Source organism: Podarcis filfolensis (assembly GCF_964270895.1).
Source record: "Podarcis filfolensis genome assembly, chromosome: Z".
Classification (NCBI taxonomy): Eukaryota; Metazoa; Chordata; class Lepidosauria; order Squamata; family Lacertidae; genus Podarcis; species Podarcis filfolensis.
Window position 1 is genome coordinate 18837574 of NC_139617.1, and position 14733 is coordinate 18852306.

The 14733-nt window shown below is 45.3% G+C and overlaps 1 protein-coding gene across 1 annotated transcript in view; it reads left to right on the plus strand.

Moving 5' to 3' along the window:
• The window catches only part of MPP1 (MAGUK p55 scaffold protein 1), a 44302-nt gene continuing 29569 nt past the window's right edge, over positions 1-14733 (plus strand). Inside the window, exons 1-4 of the mRNA XM_083596021.1 lie at positions 1-87; positions 3546-3885; positions 7412-7541; positions 10182-13055. Coding sequence (XP_083452147.1) covers positions 12954-13055 — 102 coding nt within the window. The 5' untranslated portion in view covers positions 1-87; positions 3546-3885; positions 7412-7541; positions 10182-12953. The remainder of the gene's footprint in view (positions 88-3545; positions 3886-7411; positions 7542-10181; positions 13056-14733) is intronic.

The following is a 14733-nucleotide window of genomic DNA, read 5'->3' on the forward strand; positions in this document are numbered from 1 at the left end:
GTTCCGTGTGGATATTGTGGAAATCAGGCAGGGCTTCTGCAAGGCTGGACACTGGTTGTGGGTTTTTCCACTGGCATCTGCATCACGGTATGTTGAGCATAGTCCTAAAAACATGGGTTATTTATGTGCCTTTTAACCAGGGCTGACTCTGCTATATCTGATAATGGAAGTGTCAGCTCAGTGCCCAGCACTTATTACAAAATCAATAACATATTAAAGGTGGTTTTAAAGCTGCTATTGGTAGCCCCAAGAGCTATGCGTGGAATCTGTGATTGTGACAGTACAAGTGTAAAATTAGTGTGCATCTTAGTGTGTTCATATATGTGTATTGTGATAAGCTGGGCTTTTTTAAAAAAGGGGGGGAGGGGAAGCGATAGATTGCAAAACACCTCCAAGGTATGTAACTGGACAGGTTCCAAGACATGCCCAAATGTTCCAAGGCCAAATACTGCTTCAAATCAAGCCTGTCTCAGGAGGAACAAATTGCATTCTGCACCACTGAGCGATTAATGGGGTGTGAAGTGCCTGCCTCTGCTATGACAAATGATGTATATCTGCAGCATGATCTGCTCAGTAAAATAAGGGCAATGGAAAGACAATGGAAAGGAAATTGTTGATTGCCTGTGAGCTGCTCTGGATTAAAGGAACATTGCCCTGTCAAACCATCGTTTTAAAAATGGATACGGTTCTGATTTCTGGGTGAGCAGGTTTTTCCTAATACCGCACAGCAACAGGCCTATAAATGTGCAGAAATACTTTAAAAGAAAATTATTTGCTGGTGTTTTTAAAGCTTGCCAGATTGGGAGGAGAAAATATTTTTTAAAATAGTGGTTAGTATTCCCACCTGTCACATGGGAGGCTCAGGTTCTTTTATGGACTGGATAGCTCAGTTGGTTAGAGCATGGTGCTGATAATACCAAGGTTGCAGGTTCGATCCCCATATGGGACAGCTTCATATTCCTGCATAGAATATTATTCTATGATTCATATCATAAAGATATCAGAACGGTGTACAACAACACAACATGAAACACCATTATAAACGCTGCAAATAACCACAGAAAGTGCTTGCAAAGGCCTGTCAGCATGCAAAGATGCCTGGAAGTCAGAAGAGAATGTTCCTGGGGAAGCCCAGCCAGATGTACGGGGTATAAATAGATTATTATTATTATTATTATTATTATTATTATTATTATTATTATCTGCTGGAAGAGTGTTTTACAGCATGGGACACTAAATGCCCGGGGACACTAAATGCCAGAATCCTAGCAGAGGCCAGTCGGGCCTTGGCAACAGGGGGTTGACAAAACTGATAGAAAACTGGCCAGAGAGCTAGCCTGGGTGCTGTCTATCTACTGCTGAAGCCTGAAACAAAGAGAAATTAGACATGCTGCCACCCGTACCCCCTCAACATTCCAACTAGATCCACAATTAAAGTGGGGTGTGGGTGGGAATACATCTGAAATGACTCCCCCCTGCTGCTTTAACCTAGGGTTGCCAGACGTTCTCGGGGACGGTCCCTGGATTTGAAAATGTGTCCCCTGGAAACATGGCAGAGGCAGCATCCTGGAGCCAGCCTGTTACTGCAGTTGGCTCTGGCTGGCTTCAGGAGCTGCTCACTGCTCGCTGCCATGGCACCCGCCATTTTTCAGCGCCATGGCAGCAATCAGCTCCTGAAGCCAGCCAGAGCCAACTGCACTACCAGGCTGGCCCCTCCTGGGCAATGGCTGCCCGCCTGTGACTTCCGAGCCTTCCCATATCTGTCAAAACAAAGGGGGAAGGGGGAAGGAGATTGGGGAAGGCTCGGGAGTCACGGGCACACAGAGTGCCATTGCCCAGTTTTTTAAAAAACTCACTTTTATGTTTCACGGTGCGAAAGAAGGGCTTTACTCCTTTATACAATATGCATGTGTGCTTGGGCCCAGGGTCTTTTGCCTCACCATCCCCACTACTGACTCCCTGTTGCTACCCAGCTTCAAAAAAAAAAAGTGTCCCTGGATTTATTGGGGAAAAAATCTGGTAACCATACTTTAACCATCATGGGCAAGTGTGCTGGTGACCTAGAACTGGACGACAGAGTGCAAGCGTTGCCGGGCCAGGAGAGTCCTACACCCTGATATATCAGGGGCCAAACCTGAGACTTAGGGACTGCCCTTGGTGATGTCATGGGGATGCCCCCTGCTGATGTCATGGGAGTAGGCCCTAGAGATGGAGGTTAATTGGGAGAGGGGAGGGCAGAGCCACCCCAGTATCTGTGCTAGAATTTGTAGCTGGTTCCTGCGGAGTTGAAGCTTACTGCATGCACAGCCTTCTTAATAAATTTTATTTTATTTTATTAAAGGCACTCTCACCCACCTGGAGATTCAGGCCTGCCACTTGCCACTTGGAAGGGGCCAGGCAAGCCTGGAGATTCCAGGTCAGACCTGGAGGTCTGGCAATCCTAGTCATGGCCCATTGGCATGCGGTCAGTGGACCAGGGGGACTAGGCAGAGGGCCTTCTCGGTAGTGGCACCCACCATGTGGAATGCCTTTACATCAGATGTCAAGGAGATGAGTAATTATCATCATCATTTTTATTATTATTATTTGTATGCTGCCTTTCCATAGTTGAAACTATGCTCACGGCGGCTTACAACATGACAAGATTTACATAATTACAAACATAACAGAAGTCATAAACAATAAATAAAACACATCAAAAAGTACACAACCAAATGGAAACAATTTCCACGTAAATCATAAGCTCTAAAACTAAAGATACAACAATAATATCAATAACAGCAATGACTCTCTCAACCCCCCATAAATAATACGCCAGCCCAAGAATCTGTTCAACAGCCTCAGCTTTTGTAGCTGGAGTCAGTCAGCACTCCACTCTCCCAGGCCAGATGGGAAAAGGCCAGCAAGGCAGGGTGCAGGTCTTCCAGGGCTCACAGCCAAGATGGTCTCATTTAAAACAACACAGATAAAAATTAAAAACGATTTAAAAGAGGAGCCCTCTTTGCTAAGCAGCAGCCGCAGTCCTTGTGAAGCCTGTCAAGCCCCACCCTAAGCCAGGTGGAAAGAGGCAAGGAGCAGAGCCCTTCAGGCCCTCAGCAGGCAGACCTTTAGGAGACATCTGAAACCAGCTCTGTATAGGGAAGCTTTTTAAGGTTTGGTGTTTTACTATGTTTTTATATGTGCTGGAAGCTGCCCATTTTTAAACAAAACTTCCCTTTACAGGATTGCCTTCAGACAGCTCGGGAGTCAAATCCATACCCTCCAAAATTTCTACAGTGAAAATAGGGACATCCTAAGGAAAAGCGGGATTTTCCAGGATCCAATCAGAAACTGGGATGGCTTCTATAAATCAGGGACAGTTGGAGGGTCTGTCTTCCTAATGTTTAGTAGGAGCCTCCTTTCTTGTAACTTGAATCTATTGATTGGAGTCCTACCCTCTAGAAGAGCAGAAGAGAATCTGATTATGTCTACCATATGGCAGTTGCTGCATCTTATCATTTGTCCTTTCCCTCATCTCCTACCCCCCATTCGCTTGTGTTTTTTAGATTCTTCTGGCCTCAAAGACGGGGGTTTGCTCAGCCAAGACGGCTGTATGTGTGTTTATGTTTTGTGTGGACAGTCCAGAGAAATCACTAGGCTTGACAGAATCCCTGCAGCCTGCGAAAGCCATGGATTTGACACGGCACAAAATAGTGCATGCCCACATGCTGTGCCTGGCAGTTTGTACCTCCTGCATTCAGGGCATCTCCTCCCCTGCAAGGATTTCCCGTGCATTTGTCACTCTCAATGGGTTTAGAAGGGGCACCGTTTCAAGACAAATCAGGAGGCCTCCTCTGTCTCTGCAGGCGAACACAAAGAAAATGGATCTGGGCCTTGAAATTCACCGTAAGTTTTTTAATTTCATTTGAAGAACAGCCACATAATCATTAGTGAGGAAATTACATAGTTGTCTTATTATTTTTTCATTGTTTATTAATTTAGATGCTGCTTTCATGCCCAAATGACTTCCAAGTGGTTTACATGTATAAAACCACAGGATCGTAGGCTTTATACTGATGGGATGTGGGTGGCGCTATAGTCTAAACCACTGAACCTCTTGGACTCGCCGATCAGAAGATCGGCGGTTCGAATCTGTGCGAGGGGGTGAGCTCCCGTTGCTCTGTCCCAGCTCCTCCCAACCTAGCAGTTTGAAAGCATGCCAGTGCAAGTAGATAAATAGGTACCTCTGTGGTGGGAAGGTAGATGGCATTTCCATGCGCTCTGGCTTCCGTCATGGTGTTCCGTTGCACCAGAAGTGGTTTAGTCATGCTGGCCACGTGACCCGGAAAGCTGTCTGCGGACAAACGCTGGCTCCCTTGGCCTGAAAGCAAGATGAGCACCGCAACTCCATAGTCGCCTTTGACTGGACTTAACCATCCAGGGGTCCTTTACCTTTTATACTGAAGAAGTGTGCATGCACACTTACTGAAGAAGTGTGCATGCACACGAAAGCTCATACCAAGAAGTAACTTAGTTGGTCTTTAAGGTGCTACTGGAAGAAAAATTTTTTTTTAATTTTTTTATTTTTCTTTTATACTGAGTCAGACCCATTGGCCCATCTAGCTCAGTATTTTGTATAGAAGCAGCCTAAAGTTTACCCGCATCCTATATGTGAGTGATCACATGCATCACACTGAACCCAGAAGTGACCCAGAGACATCATAAAGATGTCATGGAAACATCACCGAAAGGGCGGAATGGGGGCAGACTGGGGTGCTTGCAGGCTTTTTCAATGTGTTTCAATTATCTGCAATTTCACTGACTGTAGCAGTGTTCTTCAACCTCAGGTGCAACTCCCACCTTCCCTGACCACTGGCTAAGACCACTGGAAGTTGTAATGCAATAATATACAGGCACCTAAGTTTGAAGAACACTGGTCTATACTGATTGGTAGTTGCTCTCCAGGGTTTTAGGCAAGTAACATTCACAGCTCTACCTGGCGGTGTGGGGATCAAACCTTCTTCATGCCAACTTGAAACCTTCGTGCAAAGCAAATACTTTGCCACTAAGCTATGGTCCTTCTCCAGTTTAGATTTTATAAATCAGTTGAAAAGGCAACGCATCATTAAAATACAAAATAAAGCACTGAAAACAAAATGTGCCTCAAAGCAAGCTAGTTAAAAAGCATAACTATTAAGAGAGGAGGTAAAACAATTAGACCAGGAAGTTTTGCAAGGTGACAGTGGGGAACCTTTGACTCCAGATGCTGCTGGACTCCACAGCTTGGATCAGCCCCAGCCAGAGTGTACAATAGTCCAGGATGATGGGCAGTGTAGTCCAGCAACATTTGGAAGGCTGCAGGTTCCCCACCCCCGTAAAGAAATCTAGTTCCAGTGTGCTATCATTAGGCACACAGCCAGACCAGGACATTGAAAATGCCTCTGCCCATCCACTCACCTGCTGCTACACACCCACACAGAGCTGCTCACTTGCATGCCACCTGAGGCAGCTCAAGGAGGCAGGTGGTGGTGGTGGCAAACAGGCAGAGGGTAGGTCCACCACTGGCAGGTGGGATCTACTGCCTGAGGCCGGTCAGCTCTGTTTTAGGGTTCCATATTGGTCAAGAACGTGCAAAGAATATGAGCTCAGAATTAAAGCCTACACTTTATATAAATACATCTGAAGGCTCAGCAAATGAGATCAAGGATCTCAGGCACTGCTTCTGCGAAAAAACCTTTGCCTCCTTGAGATGCTGATACTAATAAGGGGTCAAAGTTCTTCCAGACTTTGACTTTCATACTGGAAAAACACACCATGAAATTTATTTTTAGTTTGTCAGTTGGAACCACTCAGTGAGCTTTGATCCCCTGGCTGTTCCAAGCTTAGGTTGGCCAAAATTCTTCCTGAGTGTAATTAATTTAAACTATCTTTCGTGTTTTTACCTTTGTTTTCTTGTGTTTGTTTATTTATTCTGTCCACTGCCACAATATATTTTATGGTGGGCAGTTTATACTGTTTTTTAAAAAATACAAGAACTAATAAATAAAAGCCCCAGGAACAAGAGGATGTCCAGGATTCTGCAATCACAAGTGATGTATTTGTGTCTTTCCCTAGTCAGCAGCTATCTACAGTCAATAATACAAGCGTAGCCAACATGGTGCATTCCAAATGCTGTCAGACTACAACTCCCAAAAACCCCATCAATTGGCCTCACTGACTGGGACGATGGGAACTGGGGTCCCAATAAAGATGTGAAGGGCACCACGGCTACCTCTGAATTAATACATCTCTCTGGGGAAAATGTATAATTAGGAACATACACAACCCATCCCCTGGTGCTACTATGGCTACTATGATACTTCTGCTACTATGCTCCTTTTACCTGTTCTAGAGGAAAAAACCACAACAACAATGGTTTGAATCCAGAGAAGAGCTAGTGGAACTCTGCTTGTGCAATGTGCACTTGTTTTGCTTTGCGCCAGGCCAAAAGCCACTCCTATGGGTTGAGAAACCTCTGGAAAAGAATGGAATGGGACATGGAGAGTGGAGCAGGGCAAGGAAATCTGAAGAATTTGGGTTAAAGAATTTGTTAAAAATCAAGCAAACAAACATCTATTGTTTTCAGTAAACAGTATACCATAACCAAAAAGTAACAAACAGACCACCAAGAAGAAGAAAAGAACAGAACAGAACAAAACAATAACACCATGTTAGATCACTCATAGAGCTTTTGTATCAGAATTCACGAGAAGATTTTTTTTAAAAAACCCAATTTTTGATAGATTCACCTACAAATTTTTATTTTTATTTTTTATATACTTTTCAGATATATGCATTTCACTGATTTTACAATCATTTTGACATTTTAAAACTTGACTTCCTTCCCCTTCTTTCTGCAGTTCCTTAAATTTATTTTTAATATCTTCTGCATATCCAAATTAATTTAACTTTACTTATCTTCTTTATATATATACACTCTTATGTAGCTGCAGGTTGTTACAATAATCCTGCCAGTATTTTTATCTGTTTACAATTTATCTGCAAATATTCGATAAACCATTTCCATTCTTTTATAAAAAATTGTTATCTTGATTTCTTATTCTTCCGGCAAGTTTCACTATTTCTCCATATTCCGTAAGTTTTTGTATCCATATTCTTTGCTGGGACTTTTTCCTCTTTCCATTTTTGGGCAAGTAACATTCTTGCTGCTGCTGTATACATGAATAAATTTCTATAAAATTTAGGTAGAAAGGCTCTAGAATAACCTAGAGATGCAAACAGAATCAAATTTCCTTCCCAGCTAGCTCTGGAGTGTGAGTTCTTCAGGTGAGTTCTTCCAGCCACCAAAAGTGGTCACACAGGGAGCCACTGAGACCTGTGTCTGCTCACATTGTCAGTTTTATTTTTTGTGCCTTCACTGTCTCCTCCGCAGGTGTTCGCCGGTCCTGGCTGTCAGATTACCTGGATGATGTCTGGACTCATGTCTTCCACTCTTTTCCAAGATCCGCTCTGTACGCCTTCCCGGCTGCTTTGGGGATCCTGTTCCTTCTCTGCTGTGCCACGTAAGCGTCATGGCAAGGGATTTATTCCACCTCCCAATGTCTGAACTAAGGTAGGGATGAGGGCCTTGTAGACCCTCCAACCATCACTGGATTACTACTCCCATAATCTCTGATCAGATGGAGCTGGTGGGAATTGGGAGTCCAGTCCAGTCCAGTTCCCCGAGCGGTTTAGCAGCCAATCCCTCTTCCCAGGAAATTCTGCGAATTGTAGCTCTATGAAAGGAATAGGGACCAATTCACAGCATCCTTAATAAACTACAGCTCCCATAATTCTTTTATTTCGGGGGTGGAAGGAAACTATGATTGTATAAAGTGGTATAATATTTATTTAAATGTAAGTGCAGATGGGCCTGAGATATGAAACTTGTTTTCCTCTGAATGACCTGCAGTAACTTTGTCCAAAGGTTGCCCTGGCTTGAACTTCCTCAATTAGACTGTCTTCTTGCGCAATCCTGTCAGATGTCTGTAGTCAGAGGCAACCAGTCAATGCTGCCTTTCTAGTGACCAGCTTTAAATAGCACTCACCTTCAGAGGGAGGGAGGCTCACAGAGGCAGATGGTGGTGGGGAATATTGAAATATAACTGAAAAAGACCCTAAGGTGGTAGTGAGGCAAAAACACAGGAGACCCACTGCCAGTCAGTGCTCAGTATATGGTCTGGCTCCGTATAAGGAAGCTCCCTGTGTTCTTAGGAAATATTTTCTCAGCCTTTATGTACTCTACCTATCCTTGCACTCATGCTCAGAGGGTCTCCTGCAGATATCATCACATCAAATGATCTGCCCATGCAATGTAGAAATTAGGCTTTTACTGTAATGTGGTGTCCCCTACCCTTTAGAACTTTTCCCTAGTCCATTGGAGTTGGGCCCCATTTCTATATTTTCGGTACCTTGTCAAGACTATACTTTTTCAATGAGCCCTCTAAGTGCAGATTGTTGTTCCTGTTGTCATGATCCTTACGTTTATTACCCTGCATTCACCAGCAGGTCCCAATTTAATATTCAGAAATGAAAATCAGTTTCAACAAATTAGTTTCAGGAATAGGCAGTGCTTTTCTCTCCCTCAGGGAGTACTCAGGGGTATGTTGGAGAAAAGTGTGGCATGTACTGTAACAACTTCACGGTGAGTACTGGCACCTATTTTTCTAGAGAAAAAGCACTGGGAATAGGGTTGTAATTGTATTGGATTTGAAACTTGAACACACACACAATTTTTTAAAATTTTTCTTTATTTTTACTGTTAACCACTTCAGGGTATTAAATTGGATACATAGAGTACGTGAAACATTAAAAAAAAAAGAAATTCAAAACAGCAAAAGGCTTTTGTTTTCTCAGAGTACAAGGGAGGGGGTCTTATTTTGCTTTTAGCTGAATAACGCTGGGGGATGCTGTGAACACAGTGAATTTTGATTTCAGTAAGGCTTCTGACAAAGTCCCCCATGATATTGTATTCTTGCGAGGAAGCTGGTAAAATGCGGGTTAAACGAAGTAATTATAAGGTGGATTTGTACCTGGTTGACCGACAGAGCCTAAAGAGTGCTCGCTAATTGCTCCTCGTCATCCTGGGGAAAAGTGACAAGTGGGGTGCCACAGGGTTCTGTCCTGGGCCCATAGTTGTTCAACGTCTTTATAAACGGCTTAAGTGAAGGAATTGAGGAGGTACTGCTCATTCAGTTTGCAGATGACACAAAACCGGGAGGGGTAGGAAATACTGCAGAAGAAATAATTTGGGTTCAAGATGACCTTGACAGATTGAAGAACCAGGCCCCAACTAACAAAATGAATTTCAGTATGGAGAAATGCAAGGTTCTGCATTTAAGCAGGAAAAAACGAGCAGCACCAGTATAAGATGGGGGACAGCTGCATTCTAAGTTCTGCCAGTTTTCAGTACTGTGTGCAGGGCCAGATTTAGGTTTCATGAGGCCCTAAGCTACTGAAGGTAATGGGGCCCTTTATATGTCCAGCTGTCCTTTGTCAACAAATTGTCACTGTTTTTTTGTGTTGAATACAGTGATACCTTGGGTTACAGATGCTTCAGGTTACAGACGCTTCAGGTTAAAGACTCCGCTAACTGAGAAATAGTACCTTGGATTAAGAACTTTGCTTCAGGATGAGAACAGAAATCGTGCAGCGGGGTGGCAGCGGGGGTGGGAGGCCCCATTAGCTAAAGTGGTACCTCAGGTTGAGGACAGTTTCAGGTTAAGGACGGACCTCTAGAATGAATTAAGTTCTTAACCCAATGTACCACTGTATATGCTATATGGTAATTTATGGACCTAATAGGTATCTATAGCCAATTGCACATAACAAAATATGTATTTTATCAAAGTATTTGTTGAACTTATCTTATATTTTGGAAATGTACATCCAGGTGTTTTTTTTCCTTTCATTTTTTTGGGGTGCCCCAAGAGAGTGGGGCCCTAAGCTATAGCTTGTTTAACTTATACATAAATCCGGCACTGACTGTGTGGTTTGGAAGAGTTGGTAAAATAAAGAACACTGCCTTCACTTTTCTGTGTATTTCCGCAATTCTGGGGGTTCCTGCTTTTTCTTAGGCAATCAGTTTCTATTCTTTTTATAGTCCATTTACTCATACACAAATGCATTTTTCATCAGTGTGGCCTTTTGTGTGTGTTTTCCAGAGTCCTTATGGATTAAGGAGGTGCTGCCGGAAGCGATCAGCATATTTCAGCCATCCATTTGAATATCTTTGTGATCCTTCACCAGGTTTGAAAACTCAGCCCCATCACTAATCTCAGCAAAATCCTGGATGGTCACATTACCTGATCTGATTATTCAGAGGGGGGTGGGGGTGGGAAACCAAACAAACTACTGTTGTTACTCCTTTTGAATAAATGTTGTCATTTCACATGCAGCAATGCTTGCATAAACTGTGGTTGTTAGGCTGATCACAAAGGGTAAGAAATCAGGAAATCAGGTCATCAATATACGGTATATGTTTTGTATGCATATTTTGAAAAGGACTGGGACTTTAGAATGCTGTTGTGACTGTTCCTGTTAATCTCCTCATACATATGGGATAGCTGCATATTCCCACATTGCAAGGGGTTGGCCTTGATGATCCTCAGGTCCCTTCCAGCTCTACAATTCTGTGATTCATACTAATTATGGCAATTGTCACATGGTTATCAGGAGAGGCCTTGGGGCGGAAATCAAGCCCCTGCTTAGGGGGATGAGGAGGTTCTCAAATGGCTGTCTACTGCATTTTGAAGTAAGGGAAGTAATGCACATTGCCATCTAAAAATACATTCCCATAAGAACAATAAGCCTAGTAATTAATATTACCTAACTGCGCCACCACTGGGCATTTGAGGCCCAGCCAAAACCCCAAGAGTATCTGGCAAACAGGAAGCTGCGTGGCTCTCCCGTTACCTGTATCGCAACTGTCACAGTTGCAACAGCTCCCAGGTGTGGAGAAAGTGGTTTCACAGGCTTGCAGTTCCTTGCTGGGGGCTGTTGTACTCTGTGCAAAATATACCAACTGTACACCAATTTGGGCTTGTTATGCATGCTTATTACACTGCTTTTGGGGTGGAGGAAGATTAATACATGGAAATGGTGAATGAGAAAGGATCAAGCTTTCCATTTCAGGATTATGAAAGCATGCATACTTTTCAATAGCTTAAAAAGATGGAAGTTTCCCCATGGATCGAAAACTAAATTTTTCTGCAGCACAGCTTTTACAAATGAACTACGGAACGATGGAAAATGAACTACAAAATGAACAACAACAACAAAAAGAGAGCCTTGGGGGTCCCTCAAGACTAAACTAATTTATTATGGCATAAATTTTGGGGGACTAGAGCCCTCTTCATCACATGCAGGAAGGGTAATCCATGCAGGGCGCTGGTGAGCCAATTTACACATGTAAACTGATAAAGATCCATTGTCCCTATTTAATCCACAAGTGATAGTGTTAAATCTCTTTAATTATTATTCAGCAGTTTTACATTTCAGTTTCCCTTTGTTTCAATAAGGTCATTATACCAAATAAGGATATTATATCAAAAGCAAGCCAGGGAACATTTCAACATTTCCTTGGGAAAAGGGCCCTGTTCCCACAGGCATGCAATACTTAGCACCTGATAACAGTCCAACATCAAGTGATGACTTGCACAAGCTGGAAGGTTCACAGCACACAAAAGTTCTTTACACGGTACATAGTTAAACTATGGGATTCACTCCCACAAGAGGTAGCAATGCCACCAACTTGGATGACTTTAAAAGATATTAGGCAGATTTATGGACCAGCCAATGACTACTAATCCTGGTGACTATGTTCTTCCCTCCACAGTTGGAGGCAGTAGGTCTTGGAATACTGAGTGCTGATGCACTCAGTTTCTCTTTGCAGCCCCGCTGAATTGAATGGGACTTACTCCCAGTAAGTACAGTACAGTACAGTACAGTACAGTACATGGCTCATTGTTAGTGCACATCCTTTGCATGCAGAAGGCTCCAGGTTCAATTTCTGACAACTCTAGGTAAGGCAGGGAAGGACCCTGGTTTGAAATAATGGGAGTGCCGCTGCCAGTTCGTGTAGACAATATTGAGCTAGAATGACCAAGGGTCTGGTTCTGTACAAGTCAGCTTCCTAGATCACCAGTTGAATCGCCGATTGCCATGCAACCACAAAAAGCACCGTATTTATGCATGAATTGATGGGAGAGCGCCTGTTCTGCAGAGGTGGAGACCAAGTCCAGTCACGGACACTGTCCACAGAAGGCCGAGGAAGACCCCTGCCTGAGAACCAGGAGAGCCGCTGCTGCCAGCGAGTGTTACTCGCCCGAAGGCAGCCCCCTCTGTTCTTGAGGTGACGTCGCTTATCGGCCCCCAAAACAATCGCTGCTGCTTGCACGGCCCAGCTCGTTCAACATTGCAGACAGAGCCTCGTGCTTTGCGTAAGCGAAGCGGTGGCTCTGGCAGGCAGCAGAAAGACACTCGGCTCTGGCAGGAGGGGGCGCAGGAGGGCGCGCGCGCGGCTTGGAGAGGTTGGATAGGGCTTGCACCGCTGTCCCCAGCGCACGGCGCTCGGCGGCGCTAAGTGGCTAGGGGAACGCAGGGCTGCTGCTTTGGCAGCCGCTGTGGGCCGGGTGGAGAGATCCCTCCCTATTTAGCCACTCCCAGCGGGCGGGCCTGGTCCTCCCCTCTGCTGCCTTCTCCGGCGCACGGTGACTCTGCAACCCTTTCGGTTTAGGACGCTCCGGCCGGCTGTAGTGCGCGCGCGGGGTCTACTCGGCTCCAAAAGCAGCAGCAGCAGCGGCTTGACAGCGATCTCGCCTTGCGGGTGGAAGCAGAGCCCCTCGGGCCGCTGACGAGACGCCGTTCGACTCCGAGTCTCATAGCATCACACTACCCCGAGGTGCTTAGCTACTCGCGCCTGGCGCCCACCAACCATGACGCTCAAATCCAGCCGGAGTGACAGCGTGAGCAGCATGAGGACCGCGCTGTCCGACCTGTACCTGGAGCACCTTCTGCAGAACAGGCCTAAGGCCGAGGTGAGAGGCGCTTCTGGAGATCGGGGCATGCGGGGGTGGCCGGTGGGAAGACGTGGCAACGGCCGCTGAACGCGCCGTAGCGCTGGAGGTGGGCAAGCCCCTCCCTCCCGCTCATGTTTAAAGCAAGGAGCGGGTTGTTACCTTTCCGATGCTGGGCGGGAGGCCCCCACCCACCCACGTTGTCCAGTTACTCTATATGCTGATCGATGCAAATGCATTGCTTGCCTGTTACTTAACGCATATCCCGTTGGGGTGGGTAAATTTGGGCATGGACTAGGGTGGCCCCAACCGGTCTTGAGTTTTATGTGACTTCGCAAGTGAGACTTCGGGCTGCAATTCTGAAACCCATTGACTAGAGAGTAAACGCTGTTGCACGCAGTGGGGTATACGTCCCGTTAAGCATGCGAAGGTCTGCCTATGTCATTTGCGTTACCTGGGTACCAGCAATGCTATCTAGGAAGCAGAATGGACCAGCTTAGGCCAGCTGATGCACGCGGGAGATGTACTTTTGAATCCACCCTATTTAAAAAAAGGAACGTGGGGAGCTTCTGCCTGATGCGTTGACAGACCACTGACCCCATGCAGTTTGATATCACCTAAGCAGAGTGGCAGGCATGCGTCCTTCTTCCAGCCTTGCTAGAGATGCGGTGGGATTGAATTTGGGACCTTCTGTATGCAAAGCAGGGAGGAGCTGCAACTTAGTGGCAGAACAACTGCTTGCATGGAGAAGGCACCAGGCTGAATGCCTAGCACTGACTGGGAGAGACCCCTCTCTGAAATCCTGGAGAGCTGCTACCAGTCAGTGTAGGCAGTATTGAGCTAGGTGGACCAGTGGTCTGACTCTGTAGACAGCAGTTTCCTATGTTCCTGTCCTCTGTCACTAGGCTAGTTCCCTTCCCTTTGGAAGTGGCAGAGTCTGGTGGGACACGATTGTCTGTGGGATCCAGCTGATGATAGATTTCCCTCTTCCACTTTCATTTCGAATAACTCCAGTGATTTTTGCTCTTGTGGTGGCTGGACACCACCACACTCCTTGCAAGTGGCGGAGAACAGTTGTTTTAAGTGGGTTACAGTACATGGTCTATTGGGGTGCTTCTCAGTTTCATGCTTTTTGGCTGAGATCCGAACACAGTCCCTTGCGTGGAACCAATGTTTTTTCTGCCTGTACTCTGGGGTTTCCGGATTTCTCTTCTAGCAATAACCCTGATACATTGGATTGAAAGCTGCTGTGGAGGATACCCCATTTTTTTCTAGAGTGGCACTTTGGAAATCAGTTGGAGAAGACGCATTGGGAAATTTGACCTCTGGACACTTTCGACTAGAGCAGTGTTTCCCAAACTTTTCCAGGTGTTTCAGACTACAATTCTCATCATCCCTAGCTAGCAGGACCAATGGTCAGGGATGATAGGAACTGTAGTCAAAAAACAACTGGAGACCCAAGTTTGGGAAACCCTGGACTAGAGCTATTCCTTGAAGCAAAGGTGCTGAGATCTGCAGAACATGTTCATGAATGGCTAGTCAGAACAGAATAGCCAGCTGTGGAGCCATCCAGGTAAACAAGAATGCTAGGACAGATTGGGGTAGATATGCTATGCAGCTCATGCATCCTGCTGCAAACAAGGGCCTCTTGCAAGTTGGATCTCTTTGACTGGCCCTTCTGTGGCTTTCCCTTTGCAAA